The sequence below is a fragment of the Salvelinus fontinalis genome, chromosome 16, assembly GCF_029448725.1.
Source record: "Salvelinus fontinalis isolate EN_2023a chromosome 16, ASM2944872v1, whole genome shotgun sequence".
In the NCBI taxonomy this organism is placed as follows: domain Eukaryota; kingdom Metazoa; phylum Chordata; class Actinopteri; order Salmoniformes; family Salmonidae; genus Salvelinus; species Salvelinus fontinalis.
In genome coordinates, this window is record NC_074680.1 from 48,587,798 (window position 1) to 48,604,575 (window position 16,778).

Here is a 16,778-nt window from a genome sequence, read left to right on the forward strand (position 1 = left end):
CCTTTCTCCTAGATGGTACAGTTAAGAGCCTCTCCCCTAGATGGTACAGTTAAGAGCCTCTCCCCTAGATGGTACAGTTAAGAGCCTCTCCTCTAGATGGTACAGTTAAGAGCCTCTCCTTTCTCCTAGATGGTACAGTTAAGAGCCTCTCCTTTCTCCTAGATGGTACAGTTAAGAGCCTCTCCCCTAGATGGTACAGTTAAGAGCCTTTCTCCTAGATGGTACAGTTAAGAGCCTCTCCCTTCTCCTAGATGGTACAGTTAAGAGCCTCTCCTCTAGATGGTACAGTTAAGAGCCTCTCCTCTCTCCTAGATGGTACAGTTAAGAGTCTCTCCTCTCTCCTAGATGGTACAGTTAAGAGCCTCTCCTCTCTCCTAGATGGTACAGTTAAGAGCCTCTCCTCTAGATGGTACAGTTAAGAGCCTCTCCTCTAGATGGTACAGTTAAGAGCCTCTCCCTTCTCCTAGATGGTACAGTTAAGAGTCTCTCCTCTCTCCTAGATGGTACAGTTAAGAGCCTCTCCCTTCTCCTAGATGGTACAGTTAAGAGCCTCTCCTCTCTCCTAGATGGTACAGTTAAGAGCCTCTCCTTTCTCCTAGATGGTACAGTTAAGAGCCTCTCCTTTCCCCTAGATGGTACAGTTAAGAGCCTCTCTCCTAGATGGTACAGTTAAGAGCCTCTCCTCTAGATGGTACAGTTAAGAGCCTCTCCTCTCTCCTAGATGGTACAGTTAAGAGCCTCTCCTTTCTCCTAGATGGTACAGTTAAGAGCCTCTCTCCTAGATGGTACAGTTAAGAGCCTCTCTCCTAGATGGTACAGTTAAGAGCCTCTCTCCTAGATGGTACAGTTAAGAGCCTCTCCTTTCTCCTAGATGGTACAGTTAAGAGCCTCTCCTCTCTCCTAGATGGTACAGTTAAGAGCCTCTCCTCTCTCCTAGATGGTACAGTTAAGAGCCTCTCCCTTCTCCTAGATGGTACAGTTAAGAGTCTCTCCTCTCTCCTAGATGGTACAGTTAAGAGCCTCTCCTTTCTCCTAGATGGTACAGTTAAGAGCCTCTCCTTTCTCCTAGATGGTACAGTTAAGAGCCTCTCCTTTCTCCTAGATGGTACAGTTAAGAGCCTCTCTCCTAGATGGTACAGTTAAGAGCCTCTCTCCTAGATGGTACAGTTAAGAGCCTCTCTCCTAGATGGTACAGTTAAGAGCCTCTCTCCTAGATGGTAGAGTTAAGAGCCTCTCTCCTAGATGGTACAGTTAAGAGCCTCTCCTTTCTCCTAGATGGTACAGTTAAGAGCCTCTCCCCTAGATGGTACAGTTAAGAGTCTCTCCTCTCTCCTAGATGGTACAGTTAAGAGCCTCTCTCCTAGATGGTACAGTTAAGAGCCTCTCTCCTAGATGGTACAGTTAAGAGCCTCTCTCCTAGATGGTACAGTTAAGAGCCTCTCTCCTAGATGGTACAGTTAAGAGCCTCTCTCCTAGATGGTACAGTTAAGAGCCTCTCCTCTCTCCTAGATGGTACAGTTAAGAGCCTCTCTCCTAGATGGTACAGTTAAGAGCCTCTCTCCTAGATGGTACAGTTAAGAGCCTCTCTCCTAGATGGTACAGTTAAGAGCCTCTCTCCTAGATGGTACAGTTAAGAGCCTCTCCTTTCTCCTAGATGGTACAGTTAAGAGCCTCTCTCCTAGATGGTACAGTTAAGAGCCTCTCTCCTAGATGGTACAGTTAAGAGCCTCTCTCCTAGATGGTACAGTTAAGAGCCTCTCCTCTCTCCTAGATGGTACAGTTAAGAGCCTCTCCTCTAGATGTTACAGTTAAGAGCCTCTCCTTTCTCCTAGATGGTACAGTTAAGAGCCTCTCTCCTAGATGGTACAGTTAAGAGCCTCTCCTCTCTCCTAGATGGTACAGTTAAGAGTCTCTCCTCTCTCCTAGATGGTACAGTTAAGAGTCTCTCCTTTCTCCTAGATGGTACAGTTAAGAGCCTCTCCTCTCTCCTAGATGGTACAGTTAAGAGTCTCTCCTCTCTCCTAGATGGTACAGTTAAGAGCCTCTCCTTTCTCCTAGATGGTACAGTTAAGAGCCTCTCTCCTAGATGGTACAGTTAAGAGCCTCTCTCCTAGATGGTACAGTTAAGAGCCTCTCTCCTAGATGGTACAGTTAAGAGCCTCTCCTTTCTCCTAAATGGTACAGTTAAGAGCCTCTCCTTTCCCCTAGATGGTACAGTTAAGAGCCTCTCCTTTCTCCTAGATGGTACAGTTAAGAGCCTCTCCCCTAGATGGTACAGTTAAGAGCCTCTCCTTTCTCCTAGATGGTACAGTTAAGAGCCTCTCCTTTCTCCTAGATGGTACAGTTAAGAGCCTCTCCTCTCCCCTAGATGGTACAGTTAAGAGTCTCTCCCCTAGATGGTACAGTTAAGAGCCTCTCCTTTCTCCTAGATGGTACAGTTAAGAGCCTCTCCTTTCTCCTAGATGGTACAGTTAAGAGCCTCTCCTCTCCTCTAGATGGTACAGTTAAGAGCCTCTCCTCTCTCCTAAATGGTACAGTTAAGAGCCTCTCCCGTCCCCTAGTTGTTACAGTTAAGAGACTGCCCGCTGCGGTCACATATTTCAGTAATCTCCACGACAGTCACTTGAAATAGTTGCAGAGTGCCGACTGTGTCCCACATGACACCCTATCTCCCATTTAGTGCACTTCTTTTGACCAAGACCTAAAGGACTCTAGTCAAAAGTAGTGCACTATGTAGGGAATAGGGTGCCGTTCAGGGACACTACCTACAATCTGTTGTTCCAGTCAGCTGGTCGTCAAATGGTTGGGGTCTGTTGTTCCAGTCAGTTGGTTCGGGTCTGTTGTTCCAGTCAGCTGGTCGTCAATTGGTTCAGGCCTGTTGTTCCAGTCAGCTGGTCGTCAGTTGGTTCAGGCCTGTTGTTCCAGTCAGCTGGTCGTCAATTGGTTCAGGCCTGTTGTTCCAGTCAGCTGGTCGTCAATTGGTTCAGGCCTGTTGTTCCAGTCAGCTGGTCGTCAGTTGGTTCAGGCCTGTTGTTCCAGTCAGCTGGTCGTCAGTTGGTCGGGGCCTGTGGTTCCAGTCAGCTGGTCGTCAGTTGGTTCAGGCCTGTGGTTCCAGTCAGTTGGTCGTCAGTTGGTTCAGGCCTGTGGTTCCAGTCAGCTGGTCGTCAGTTGGTCGGGGCCTGTTGCTCCAGTCAGCTGGTCCGGGGCCTGTTGCTCCAGTCAGTTGGTCCGGGGCCTGTTGCTCCAGTCAGTTGGTCCGGGGCCTGTTGCTCCAGTCAGTTGGTCCGGGGCCTGTTGCTCCAGTCAGTTGGTCCGGGGCCTGTTGCTCCAGTCAGTTGGTCCGGGGCCTGTTGCTCCAGTCAGTTGGTCCGGGGCCTGTTGCTCCAGTCAGTTGGTCCGGGGCCTGTTGCTCCAGTCAGTTGGTCCGGGGCCTGTTGCTCCAGTCAGTTGGTCCGGGGCCTGTTGCTCCAGTCAGTTGGTCCGGGGCCTGTTGCTCCAGTCAGTTGGTCCGGGGCCTGTTGCTCCAGTCAGTTGGTCCGGGGCCTGTTGCTCCAGTCAGTTGGTCCGGGGCCTGTTGCTCCAGTCAGTTGGTCCGGGGCCTGTTGCTCCAGTCAGTTGGTCCGGGGCCTGTTGCTCCAGTCAGTTGGTCCGGGGCCTGTTGCTCCAGTCAGTTGGTCCGGGGCCTGTTGCTCCAGTCAGTTGGTCCGGGGCCTGTTGCTCCAGTCAGTTGGTCCGGGGCCTGTTGCTCCAGTCAGTTGGTCCGGGGCCTGTTGCTCCAGTCAGTTGGTCCGGGGCCTGTTGCTCCAGTCAGTTGGTCCGGGGCCTGTTGCTCCAGTCAGTTGGTCCGGGGCCTGTTGCTCCAGTCAGTTGGTCCGGGGCCTGTTGCTCCAGTCAGTTGGTCCGGGGCCTGTTGCTCCAGTCAGTTGGTCCGGGGCCTGTTGCTCCAGTCAGTTGGTCCGGGGCCTGTTGCTCCAGTCAGTTGGTCCGGGGCCTGTTGCTCCAGTCAGTTGGTCCGGGGCCTGTTGCTCCAGTCAGTTGGTCCGGGGCCTGTTGCTCCAGTCAGTTGGTCCGGGGCCTGTTGCTCCAGTCAGTTGGTCCGGGGCCTGTTGCTCCAGTCAGTTGGTCCGGGGCCTGTTGCTCCAGTCAGTTGGTCGGGGCCTGTTGTTCCAGTCAGTTGGTCCGGGCCTGTTGTTCCAGTCAGTTGGTCCGGGCCTGTTGTTCCAGGCCGGGGCATAAATTTAACACGGTTAGATTTAGGTACTGTCGGGTAAGAATGTCCCTTTCACCAGCCACGTTGGCGGGTGGTCAATATACAGGGCTACAGTGGAAACATTACATTTGCGAATAAAAATAGTCAAAGTCATGTATGAGCACGTGCGAGTTGCGTTTTATAACAGGAAAATGCTGCAGTAGCTGTTTTCAAAGTATTTCTGCTGTTTTGTTTCATAGCTGCTAATCACACAAAGAAATATGAATCCTATATCCCACCTCGCGCTGCCTAGCAGGGGAAGCTGTGTGCACTGAGTGAAGATTAATTTTTGTAGGCGCTGCACACAGGCATAAACAATAGTCTAATTTACTCTAAAGTTAAAAAAAAAAAAGTGAGACTTTGTCCTTGTGTTTCTTAGCTATTTACATTGTTCTGATCCCAAACTTGGTTGTTTTTCAAAAGTTAGTTTGAGCCTGCTGCTTCAGCTGATAGTGATGAGCCAGATCCCAAATCTCACACACACACAGACAAAGCGTGACAGGAAGTGAGTGGCCCCGTCACCACGGTAACCTCCCACCCTTAAAGGGGCAGCTGAACATTTTGTCTCATCTGATATTTTGGTTAAAAGACCCAGGTCAACAACAACAACAAAAACATTTTTTGATGTAATTATGTCAGGGAAAAATATTTTGGGTGTTAAAAATTAATGGCTGGTAGATTTTTTAAAATCTACCTACCACAGTGGCTGGTGGCTGGTGGCTAGTGCCCCCCCCCCAAAGAATTTAGGCCCAGTTCCAGTCGTCAGTTGGTCCGGGCCAGTTGTTACAGTCAGCTGGTCTGAGACTGTTGTTCCAGTCAGATTGTATCTATATATAAATATATGCCATAGTTGTGGCAGCTGTGCCCCTATCCATTTCCCAGCTAATGCTACGCCGGACACACCTGACCAAATCACACACGTGACCAAATCACGCACGTGACCAAATCACACACGTGACCAAATCACACACGTGACCAAATCACACACGTGACCAAATCACACACGTGACCAAATCACACACGTGACCAAATCACACACGTGACCAAATCACACACGTGACCAAATCACACACGTGACCAGTCGCACACGTGACCAGTCGCACACGTGACCAATGTCAAGTGCCGGAAGGTTTTCCTGATCACAAGACTTGGCAGGAGTTGCAGCATCATCTCCTGAAACAGTTGTGGGAATTCATTCATCTCAAACACAACCCAACTCGCTCTGCAGGAAAAATGAGGGTAAATGTGCAACAATTTGTGCACCTGTACATGGGTGAGTTAGTGTAAGTTCTGGGTAAGTTAGTGTAAGTTCAGTGTCTGGGTAAGTTAGTGTAAGTTCAGTGCATGGGTAAGTTAGCGTAAGTTCAGTGTCTGGGTAAGTTAGCGTAAGTTCAGTGTCTGGGTAAGTTAGCGTAAGTTCAGTGTCTGGGTAAGTTAGTGTAAGTTCCGTGCATGGGTAAGTTAGTGTAAGTTCCGTGCATGGGTAAGTTAGTGTAAGTTCTGGGTAAGTTAGCGTAAGTTCCATGCATGGGTAAGTTAGCGTAAGTTCCATGCATGGGTAAGTTAGTGTAAGTTCCGTGCATGGGTAAGTTAGCGTAAGTTCCGTGCATGGGTAAGTTCCGTGCATGGGTAAGTTAGCGTAAGTTCCGTGCATGGGTAAGTTAGCGTAAGTTCCGTGCATGGGTAAGTTAGCGTAAGTTCCGTGCATGGGTAAGTTAGCGTAAGTTCTGGGTAAGTTAGCATAAGTTCCGTGCATGGGTAAGTTAGCGTAAGTTCCGTGCATGGGTAAGTTAGCGTAAGTTCCGTGCATGGGTAAGTTAGCGTAAGTTCCGTGCATGGGTAAGTTAGCATAAGTTCCGTGCATGGGTAAGTTAGCATAAGTTCCGTGCATGGGTAAGTTAGCATAAGTTCCGTGCATGGGTAAGTTAGCATAAGTTCCGGGTAAGTTAGCATAAGTTCTGGGTAAGTTAGCGTAAGTTCTGGGTAAGTTAGCGTAAGTTCCGTGCATGGGTAAGTTAGCGTAAGTTCCGTGCATGGGTAAGTTAGCCTAAGTTCCGTGCATGGGTAAGTTAGCCTAAGTTCCATGCATGGGTAAGTTAGCCTAAGTTCCATGCATGGGTAAGTTAGCCTAAGTTCCATGCATGGGTAAGTTAGCCTAAGTTCCATGCATGGGTAAGTTAGCGTAAGTTCAGCAGTAGTTCTCACCGGCCCTTAAGGTTCTCCAGTTCACGATGATGCAGCATACTCTTCATATGCTCATCCATCTCCTGGAGACACAAGAACACAAACCGTTCACATCTAAAGACATGATATTTATCAAAACAAACCCTTCACATCTAAAGACATGATATTTATCAAAACAAAAGGTCTTGGTGATGAAAGCGCCATCTTTAGGTTTTAGAAAAACGCTATAAAAAAAATGACATGTAGGCCTGATAATGACTCTGTTTCTTTCCAGGAAACTTTGAAAAGGTTTTACCTGTTTGGAGCTGTAAACGATCTGACAGAGAATGCACTTCCTTTCCCTCCCCATGTTGGATATTGGTGATGGGTTTCAAAATCAGGCCATTACGTACTGTTGGGAGGAAATGAGAATTATTGAAAACAGCCTATATAAAAAGCTTCACTCAACGAACTGACACTGTGCAAATTGTTTGTATAACACGGCTGCCTCAATTATATATAAACGTCAGCTGCCCAAATACATGTGGACTATATTATGTTACGTACAAGCATGCAGGACTGCTGCCAGTGTAGCTGCTATCCTCTGAATGCCCGAAACCCCAGCAGAGTGTGTGTGTATATATAAATATATACGAGACTTGACTGGCAAAGGCCCACCAGCTGGGACAGAGGGGAGCGGAGGTCATCTCTGCCCCATCAGCTGGGACAGAGGGGAGCGGAGGTCATCTCTGCCCCATCAGCTGGGACAGAGGGGAGCGGAGGTCATCTCTGCCCCATCAGCTGGGACAGAGGGGAGCGGAGGTCATCTCTGCCCCATCAGCTGGGACAGAGGGGAGCGGAGGTCATCTCTGCCCCATCAGCTGGGACAGAGGGGAGCGGAGGTTATCTCCGCCCCATCAGCTGGGACAGAGGGGAGCGGAGGTCATCTCAGCCCCATCAGCTGGGACAGAGGGGAGCGGAGGTCATCTCAGCCCCATCAGCTGGGACAGAGGGGAGCGGAGGTCATCTCTAACCCATCAGCTGGGACAGAGGGGAGCGGAGGTTATCTCTGCCCCATCAGCTGGGACAGAGGGGAGCGGAGGTCTTCAGAGGGGAGCGGAGGTCTTCTCTGCCCCATCAGCTGGGACAGAGGGGAGCGGAGGTCATCTCTGCCCCATCAGCTGGGACAGAGGGGAGCGGAGGTCATCTCTGCCCCATCAGCTGGGACAGAGGGGAGCGGAGGTCATCTCTGCCCCATCAGCTGGGACAGAGGGGAGCGGAGGTCATCTCTGCCCCATCAGCTGGGACAGAGGGGAGCGGAGGTTATCTCCGCCCCATCAGCTGGGACAGAGGGGAGCGGAGGTCATCTCAGCCCCATCAGCTGGGACAGAGGGGAGCGGAGGTCATCTCAGCCCCATCAGCTGGGACAGAGGGGAGCGGAGGTCATCTCTAACCCATCAGCTGGGACAGAGGGGAGCGGAGGTTATCTCTGCCCCATCAGCTGGGACAGAGGGGAGCGGAGGTCTTCAGAGGGGAGCGGAGGTCTTCTCTGCCCCATCAGCTGGGACAGAGGGGAGCGGAGGTCATCTCTGCCCCATCAGCTGGGACAGAGGGGAGCGGAGGTCATCTCTGCCCCATCAGCTGGGACAGAGGGGAGCGGAGGTCATCTCTGCCCCATCAGCTGGGACAGAGGGGAGCGGAGGTCTTCTCTGCCCCATCAGCTGGGACAGAGGGGAGCGGAGGTCTTCTCTGCCCCATCAGCTGGGACAGAGGGGAGCGGAGGTCTTCTCTGCCCCATCAGCTGGGACAGAGGGGAGCGGAGGTCATCTCTGCCCCATCAGCTGGGACAGAGGAGAGCGGAGGTCATCTCTGCCCCATCAGCTGGGACAGAGGAGAGCGGAGGTCATCTCTGCCCCATCAGCTGGGACAGAGGGGAGCGGAGGTCTTCTCTGCCCCATCAGCTGGGACAGAGGGGAGCGGAGGTCTTCTCTGCCCCATCAGCTGGGACAGAGGAGAGCGGAGGTCATCTCTGCCCCATCAGCTGGGACAGAGGAGAGCGGAGGTCATCTCTGCCCCATCAGCTGGGACAGAGGGGAGCGGAGGTTATCTCTACCCCATCAGCTGGGACAGAGGGGAGCGGAGGTCTTCTCTGCCCCATCAGCTGGGACAGAGGGGAGCGGAGGTTTTCTCTGCCCCATCAGCTTGGACAGAGGGGAGCGGAGGTCATCTCTATCCCATCAGCTTGGACAGAGGGGAGCGGAGGTCATCTCTATCCCATCAGCTTGGACAGAGGGGAGCGGAGGTCATCTCCGCCCCATCAGCTGGGACAGAGGGGAGCGGAGGTCATCTCTATCCCATCAGCTTGGACAGAGGGGAGCGAAGGTTATCTCTATCCCATCAGCTTGGACAGAGGGGAGCGGAGGTCATCTCCGCCCCATCAGCTGGGACAGAGGGGTGCGGAGGTCTTCTCTATCCCATCAGCTGGGACAGAGGGGAGCGGAGGTCATCTCTGCCCTATCAGCTGGGACAGAGGGGAGCGGAGGTCATCTTTGCCCCATCAGCTGGGACAGAGGGGAGCGGAGGTCTTCTCTGCCCCATCAGCTGGGACAGAGGGGAGCGGAGGTCATCTCTGCCCCATCAGCTGGGACAGAGGGAAGCGGAGGTCATCTCTGCCCCATCAGCTGGGACAGAGGGGAGCGGAGGTCTTCTCTATCTCATCAGCTGGGACAGAGGGGAGCGGAGGTCTTCTCTGCCCCATCAGCTGGGACAGAGGGGAGCGGAGGTCTTCTCTGCCCCATCAGCTGGGACAGAGGGGAGCGGAGGTCTTCTCTGCCCCATCAGCTGGGACAGAGGGGAGCGGAGGTCATCTCTGCCCCATCAGCTGGGACAGAGGAGAGCGGAGGTCATCTCTGCCCCATCAGCTGGGACAGAGGAGAGCGGAGGTCATCTCTGCCCCATCAGCTGGGACAGAGGGGAGCGGAGGTCTTCTCTGCCCCATCAGCTGGGACAGAGGGGAGCGGAGGTCTTCTCTGCCCCATCAGCTGGGACAGAGGGGAGCGGAGGTTTTCTCTGCCCCATCAGCTGGGACAGAGGGGAGCGGAGGTTATCTCTACCCCATCAGCTGGGACAGAGGGGAGCGGAGGTCTTCTCTGCCCCATCAGCTGGGACAGAGGGGAGCGGAGGTTTTCTCTGCCCCATCAGCTTGGACAGAGGGGAGCGGAGGTCATCTCTATCCCATCAGCTTGGACAGAGGGGAGCGGAGGTCATCTCTATCCCATCAGCTTGGACAGAGGGGAGCGGAGGTCATCTCCGCCCCATCAGCTGGGACAGAGGGGAGCGGAGGTCATCTCTATCCCATCAGCTTGGACAGAGGGGAGCGGAGGTTATCTCTATCCCATCAGCTTGGACAGAGGGGAGCGGAGGTCATCTCCGCCCCATCAGCTGGGACAGAGGGGTGCGGAGGTCTTCTCTATCCCATCAGCTGGGACAGAGGGGAGCGGAGGTCATCTCTGCCCTATCAGCTGGGACAGAGGGGAGCGGAGGTCATCTTTGCCCCATCAGCTGGGACAGAGGGGAGCGGAGGTCTTCTCTGCCCCATCAGCTGGGACAGAGGGGAGCGGAGGTCATCTCTGCCCCATCAGCTGGGACAGAGGGAAGCGGAGGTCATCTCTGCCCCATCAGCTGGGACAGAGGGGAGCGGAGGTCTTCTCTATCTCATCAGCTGGGACAGAGGGGAGCGGAGGTCTTCTCTGCCCCATCAGCTGGGACAGAGGGGAGCGGAGGTCTTCTCTGCCCCATCAGCTGGGACAGAGGGGAGCGGAGGTCATCTCTGCCCCATCAGCTGGGACAGAGGGGAGCGGAGGTCTTGTCATCCCCGCCCCATCAGCTGGGACAGAGGGGAGCGGAGGTCTTCTCTGCCCCATCAGCTGGGACAGAGGGGAGCGGAGGTCTTCTCTTTCCCACCTCCCACGTCTAGCTGGCTCTTCCTCAACATGCTTAAGATGACCACCCAACCCTAACGCCATCTGGCCTCCCCTGAATGACAGCCCCGCAGCACAGACTCTACCCGTCCACAGAGTGCCACAGAGTTCACACTAGGCTAATTCCAGACTGAGTACATCCCAAATTGGCATTTTCCCTATATATAGTGCACTACTGTTACAAATTACTGTACTACATAGGGAATAGGGTGCCAGTCCTGGTTAACAGTAGTGCACTACATAGGAAATAGGGTGCCTTTTGGATGACCTGGTGATAGAACAGCTCTACAGCCAGTCAGCAGGGCTGGTGGAGAGGCTATGGGTGGGAGTCAAACTCCAACCCCTCTCCAGGAACAGGGTTAGAGTTCAAACCTACAGGAGGGTATCTCTCCAGGAACAGGGTTGGAGTTAAAACCTACAGGAGGGTTTCTCTCCAGGAACAGGGTTGGAGTTAAAACCTACAGGAGAGTATCTCTCCAGGAACAGGGTTGGAGTTAAAACCTACAGGAGGGTATCTCTCCAGGAACAGGGTTGGAGTTAAAACCCACAGGAGGGTATCTCTCCGGGAACAGGGTTGGAGTTAAAACCTAAAACATTTACATTTTAGTCATTTAGCAGACGCTCTTATCCAGAGCGACTTACAGTAGAGTGCATACATTTTAACATATTACATTTTACATACTGAGACAAGGATATCCCTACCGGCCAAACCCTCCCTAACCCGGACGACGCTATGCCAATTGTGCGTCGCCCCACGGACCTACCGGTTGCGGCCGGCTGCGACAGAGCTTGGGCGCGAACCCAGAGACTCTGGTGGCGCAGCTAGCACTGCGATGCAGTGCCCTAGACCACTGCGCCACCCGGGAGGTCAGTAGGACCTCGCTAGAGGGTGATTAGTCAAGTAGAGACCCCCCGGCCATACCCTCCTCTAACACGAACGACCATGGACCAAATTGTGCGCCGCTTTAATGGGACTCCGTGTCACGGCTGGTTATGATACAGCCTGGGATCGAACCCCAGGCTGTAGTGACGCTGCAACACAGCGATGCAGTGCCCTTTGGGAGGCCAGGGATATTTTGTATCTGTACAGGCTTCCTTTTCCCTCTGTCAATTAGGTTAGTATTGTGGAGTAACTACAATGTTGTTGATCCATCCTCAGTTTCTCCTGTCACAGCCATTAAACTCTGTAACTGTTTGAAAGTCACCATTGTTTGAAATTCACTGCCCGACTATGGGACCTTAAAGATAATTCTATGTGTGGGGTCAAAACCCATGCAACTTATGTAACTTACACTCATTTTGACTCCTGAACTTATTTAGGATTGCCATAACAAAGGGCTTGAATACTTATTGACACAAGAAATTTCAACTTAAAATTTTTATGGCGAAAAACTATTTCACTTTGACATTATGGGGTATTGTGGGTAGACCATTGACAAAACATCTCAAATGAATCAATTTTAAATTCAGGCTGTAACACAACAAAATATGGGAAAAGTTTACCAGAGGTAAAAACCGAATATCAAATATACAACTAACTTTACATAGTTTCAGGATGTATACCAATTCATTGTGTATTACAGCCTGATTCATCAGACGAACGTTAGTAGTTTGCTAACTAGCTGTGTGTGTATAGTAGCGACCCGTCATTCAGGGCTTTGACCTGTTTAGCTATTAAAAATATATATATTTTAGTTTATTGTTGCCAGTTCTGCTTGTTATTTTGGCATTAATACGTGTCACATATCAGTTTGCAAACAATGTAAAAAAATAAATAATAATAATTGAGTTAATAAAGCCGAATACAAACATGGTCTCTTTTTTGATTTCTTGAGTAAGGCAGCTCCAAAATGCAGGTGTTTCAGCCTAGCTCAGTGCTTTCTGTGGTGGTGGGGCAGCCAGTGGAAAATACGGAGCGTAGGGATTGGTAATATTCTCTAGTTGTGCTGTGATTGGCTTAGTGTTCTGTCACTCATGGGGGCACTACGTCACCACAAAATCTACGGGTAGAGCTCGAACATTCAAGCCCCTTGAGTGCTGCCATAGTTACATTAGAAGTGCCCATCCAAGAACGCTCAAGGTCATTGGCCACAGATAAAAGGAGGTCAAATCACACTATATCTACCGTAGCTTTGATTGGGCTGATCACGTCAACATCATACTTTCAAAATCTTAGCTCATCGGCCATTGGACATAAACATTACATAACAAGTTGGAAATTGCAAATTCAACACGGAGTGGTTTGGAAGGAATCAGTGACTAACTGCAAAGCAATCAATAGCCTGCTGGATAAACATTCAAATGCAACACCAACAGCCAGAAAAGATTGAATACATTGGTCATGCTGTCATTCCTGCATGACTTCTGGGAACTCTGGGGGAGAACAAAAATATATCTGACTGGGAAAATAAGTTTTGAAAGGTCATGCGACTCGGAATTCCAAGTCGGGAACTCTGGCCTCTTTCTAGACGTCGTGATTCGACCTTGTTTTTTTACGAGTTCCCAGTTGTCTTGAAAGCACCATATATCCAGAGAATGCCACAATTTGCTGACAAAATTTGCCCACAAGAAGGATCGCCGTGCCACCTTCCTGTTCAAGTGAGCACAGCACAACAAGGTGAGTCCAAAAATGTATTGTATGCTGCTGCATATATGATGTAATATTCCAGAGAGATGTGTATACTGTAGCTAAGAAAGTAATACTAAGTGTATGTAGTGTAGTAAGCTGTTAGTGGCCCATGTGCCTCACCCTAATCATTTGGTCCCTTTCCCCCTCATAACTTTGCCTACTGTTCTGACTTGGTGGTGCACATCTAGCCTATCGCCTGTTTAAGAGAAACATAATCAAATATTGTAAGAGCTTTCATTGTCTGCTTATAAGCCCCCTTTATTTAGCCTACGGTTCTGACTTGGTGTACAGGGAGATTACTGTAAGAATGGCCCATGTTCTGAATTTTGTCACTGTACATTTTCAAACGTGCTGAACAAATAGTTATATTGACTACATCCGTCCTAGCACGCTCATTGTCTTAATCGAAATTACGTATTGCCTCTTATCTGCTCATCATCCCCTTATGCCATAGTTTGTACATCTCAATTGTCAGTAGAAACCATATTTATTTAAGAAAGTTAGCCATACCAGCTATGTTTCTTTCAAAGGCAGTAAATGAAGCTGAACTAACTGTTTTGTGGCAGAAAAGGCGCTGCTGATAGCAAGGTGTGCTGTTGGGACAGCTATATGTAGGCCCTAAGTTTGTGGGCATCATTCGTCACCGTTATAGTCTAAATAATGTGTTGTATTGTGTAGTGGCTTTGCTGGCATGTACCTAAAAAAAACATTTTTTTCGTTTGCCCACCAAGACTGACATGCTAAAATCACCACTATTTGTGTGTGTGGGGGGGCGGGGTGTTGTTAATACATACGTTGCGCGGCTATCAACAAACACCCGCCATATCCAGTCCATTGTTTTGCTAGCAAGCTAGCCCTGTTTAGGATGGAGCCTTGCCGTACACATGGCTCTATTCACAACTAGCTAGCTAACTGGTTTGGCGAACAAGTGGCTAGCCAACGTAGCTACTACAGACACAAAAGTAAGTATTTAGCTACTTTGTTATATTGTTGTTTGTATATGCATGAGGTTAACTACCAACTACGCAACGTTAGCTAGCTACCGTTAGCTAAATTATGTATATCAAACTAGCGAATATTAGCTACGTTGTCTAACTAGCTACAGTAGCTAACGTTACTTCTATCTAGCAAGGAAACAAACGCACTGTTCTCACGGCAGGTCTTCAAACTGACCCAAAACTCTTCTAATATAAGTTGTAACTGCGTGTGTGTAGCTAACGCATGTACATTTAGCAAGAATACCTGTAAATATCTTGTTTACTGTCGCAAGTTCATCCACTTCCCGTCTTGTCGCTGGATCGACCCGGTTGCCCCTCCCCTTCCAGATGTGAAGAGGCGAAGCCAAAAAGGTTTTACCACAGATAGAACAATAAGACAAATATTTCACCGGATGTATAAATTTGAAGCATCCGCTTGGCATTTCCACTCACTACCAAATATGGCCAATACCAAATCAGTGGGAGAACGAGATGGATGTTGTCCAACGTTCTACCTTTTTTCTCATTGATTAAATATTTAATCTCAATACAGTTTTCTGTTCCTAAAACTAAAATATGTTACGACAGACTTTTTAAAAATGGCATTGTTTAGAAGGGGCGCAAAGGCGAATTGCGTTATTGCACAAGCGCACTTCGCAGAGTAGGCGTTCCCTAACGAAATGTGCAAATACGGGCTAGAACGCACCAATAGGTTCTCGCTAAATCGTGCTTGGCTCTGGCCACCTCCTTGCTTTTTCTGCCCACTATGACTCACTTGTTTCCGTTTGAAACGACAGGCTGTGGGTTATCTTGGTTTAGTTATAGAAATCTTTGGTTTTACTCAGCCCAAAATCTGTCCATGAAAGAAAGCCCAAGAAATGTGGAATTTTTGCATTGAAGTCAACGAGAGAGAGTGTCGAAATTTGCCAGCAAAAAATGTAATTACTAATTGACTATGTGAGGCTTATTTGATCGAAATTAATTTAGAATCTATCAAAAAAGTGCAACATCCAGAACTCTCAGTTTTACAATTATTTACAAGTAAGAAAAGCCATCTTACTAAAGCACTGGAACTTAATTAAACGTGTAGTGATATACATCCTTTAATTAAATATATAACAAAGACCTATAAACAAGTAAATGCAAAGAATGTGCTGGGAGACATATACAGAATTATCCAAGAAGAAACAAAATATGAGAATATTTATAGGGGTAACTAATTGGGAAGATGAGCTGCAAATAGTAATAGCCAAAGAGGATTGGGAGGGCATATCAAGAAACACGTCCAAGATAACCAACTCTCTACTCTGGAGGTAATATTCTTGGAAAACTCCTATAATACAATCAAAATACAACCGTGACATCACACCAAGTTGCTGGCGTTACCTTAGGGAGAGCAGAGCTAACCATACTCACATATTATATTCCTGCTCAGTCCTCAATCATTTCTGGATTGAAGTATACAAAGTATTGGATGATACATTCAAACGTTGGCGCTTTCTCTAAATCCAGAACTCTCTCTCTGTTCCTCTACTCTGATAAATACCTCTTCAGAATTATGAGAATAACAGCATTTAAACAGATAACTAGAAAGAAACTGGCTTAAACAACTGGCACCACATATAACCAATTGGAAAGAAACAATTAATGAAAAATATAGTATGGAAATGATAACTCATAGAATGACTATTTGAGACACGATGGTGGAACAGACGCTATATTATGAAATATATATATATAGGCCCTAACAGGAGATAACATGTACAGGTTTTAAACGAACGGGTGTGGGTGGAAAGTGTGTGTGTGAGTGAGTGAATCGGTATGCAAGTATAGAAGTGAAAGTGTGTATGCATGAGTATTACATTTACATTTAAGTCATTTAGCAGACGCTCTTATCCAGAGCAACTTACAAGTACATACATTCATACTTTTTTGTACTGGCCCCCCGTGGGAATCGAACCCACAACCCTGGCGTTGCAAGCGCCATGCTCTACCAACTGAGCCACACGGGGCCATGTATCTGCGTGTGTGTGTGTGCATGGGTGTGTCAATGTAGTTAGGGGGTGCCCGGATGCCAATACAACACCAGGAGATTTAACCATCAAAATAATACACTACAGATGCATGTCCAATGGGAAACAAAGGATCCATTCAGAAAGTAATCAGACCCATTGACTTTTTCCACATTTTGTTACATTACAGCCTTATTCTAAAATGGATTCAATAGTTTTCTCCCCCCTCATCAATCTACACACAATATCCCATAATGACATCACAATATTCCATAATGACATCACAATAGTCCATAATGACATCACAATACCCCATCATGACATCACAATACTCCATAATGACATCACAATACTCCATAATGACCAAGCAAAAAACTGAAATATCACATTTACATAAATATTCAGACCTTTACTCAGTACTTTGTTGAAGCACCTTTGGCAGCGATTACAGCCTTGAGTCTTCTTGGGTATGACGCTACAAGCTTGGCACACCTGTATTTGGGGAGTTTCTCCCATTCTTCTCTGCAGATCCTCTCAAGCTCTGTCAGGTTGGATGGGAAGTGTTGCTGCACAGCTATTTTCAGGTTTCTCCAGAGATGTTCGATCGGGTTGAAGTCCGGGCTCTGGCTAGGACACTCAAGTTCATTTAGAGACTTGTCCTGAATCCACTCTTGCTTTGTCTTGTCTGTGTGCTTAGGGTCGTTGTCCTGTTGGAAGGTGAACCTTCACCCCAGTCTGAGATCCTGAGTGCTCTGGAGCAGGTTTTCA

At 48.9% G+C, this 16,778-nt stretch overlaps 1 protein-coding gene and 1 non-coding gene across 4 annotated transcripts in view; both read right to left on the reverse strand.

Annotated features, from left to right (window-relative positions):
* Positions 1-14,366, reverse strand: part of znf106a (zinc finger protein 106a) — a 76,880-nt gene extending 62,514 nt beyond the window's left edge. For 2 of the 3 annotated variants that reach the window (XM_055865630.1, XM_055865633.1), the window contains exons 1-3: positions 14,264-14,366; positions 6,729-6,824; positions 6,455-6,516 (exon numbers count right to left, since the gene is read on the reverse strand). In XM_055865630.1, the coding sequence (XP_055721605.1) occupies positions 6,455-6,516; positions 6,729-6,782 (116 nt within the window). In that variant the 5' untranslated portion in view covers positions 6,783-6,824; positions 14,264-14,366. Of the gene's footprint in view, positions 1-6,454; positions 6,517-6,728; positions 6,825-11,094; positions 11,147-14,263 lie in introns of those variants that run through there. The other variant, XM_055865632.1, reaches the window with a different exon arrangement.
* A 1,570-nt stretch (positions 14,367-15,936) lies between these two features.
* trnaa-ugc (transfer RNA alanine (anticodon UGC)) lies at positions 15,937-16,012 on the reverse strand. Its single transcript has one exon. It is a non-coding gene; the product is annotated as a tRNA-Ala (tRNA).
* Positions 16,013-16,778: the final 766 nt, after the last annotated feature.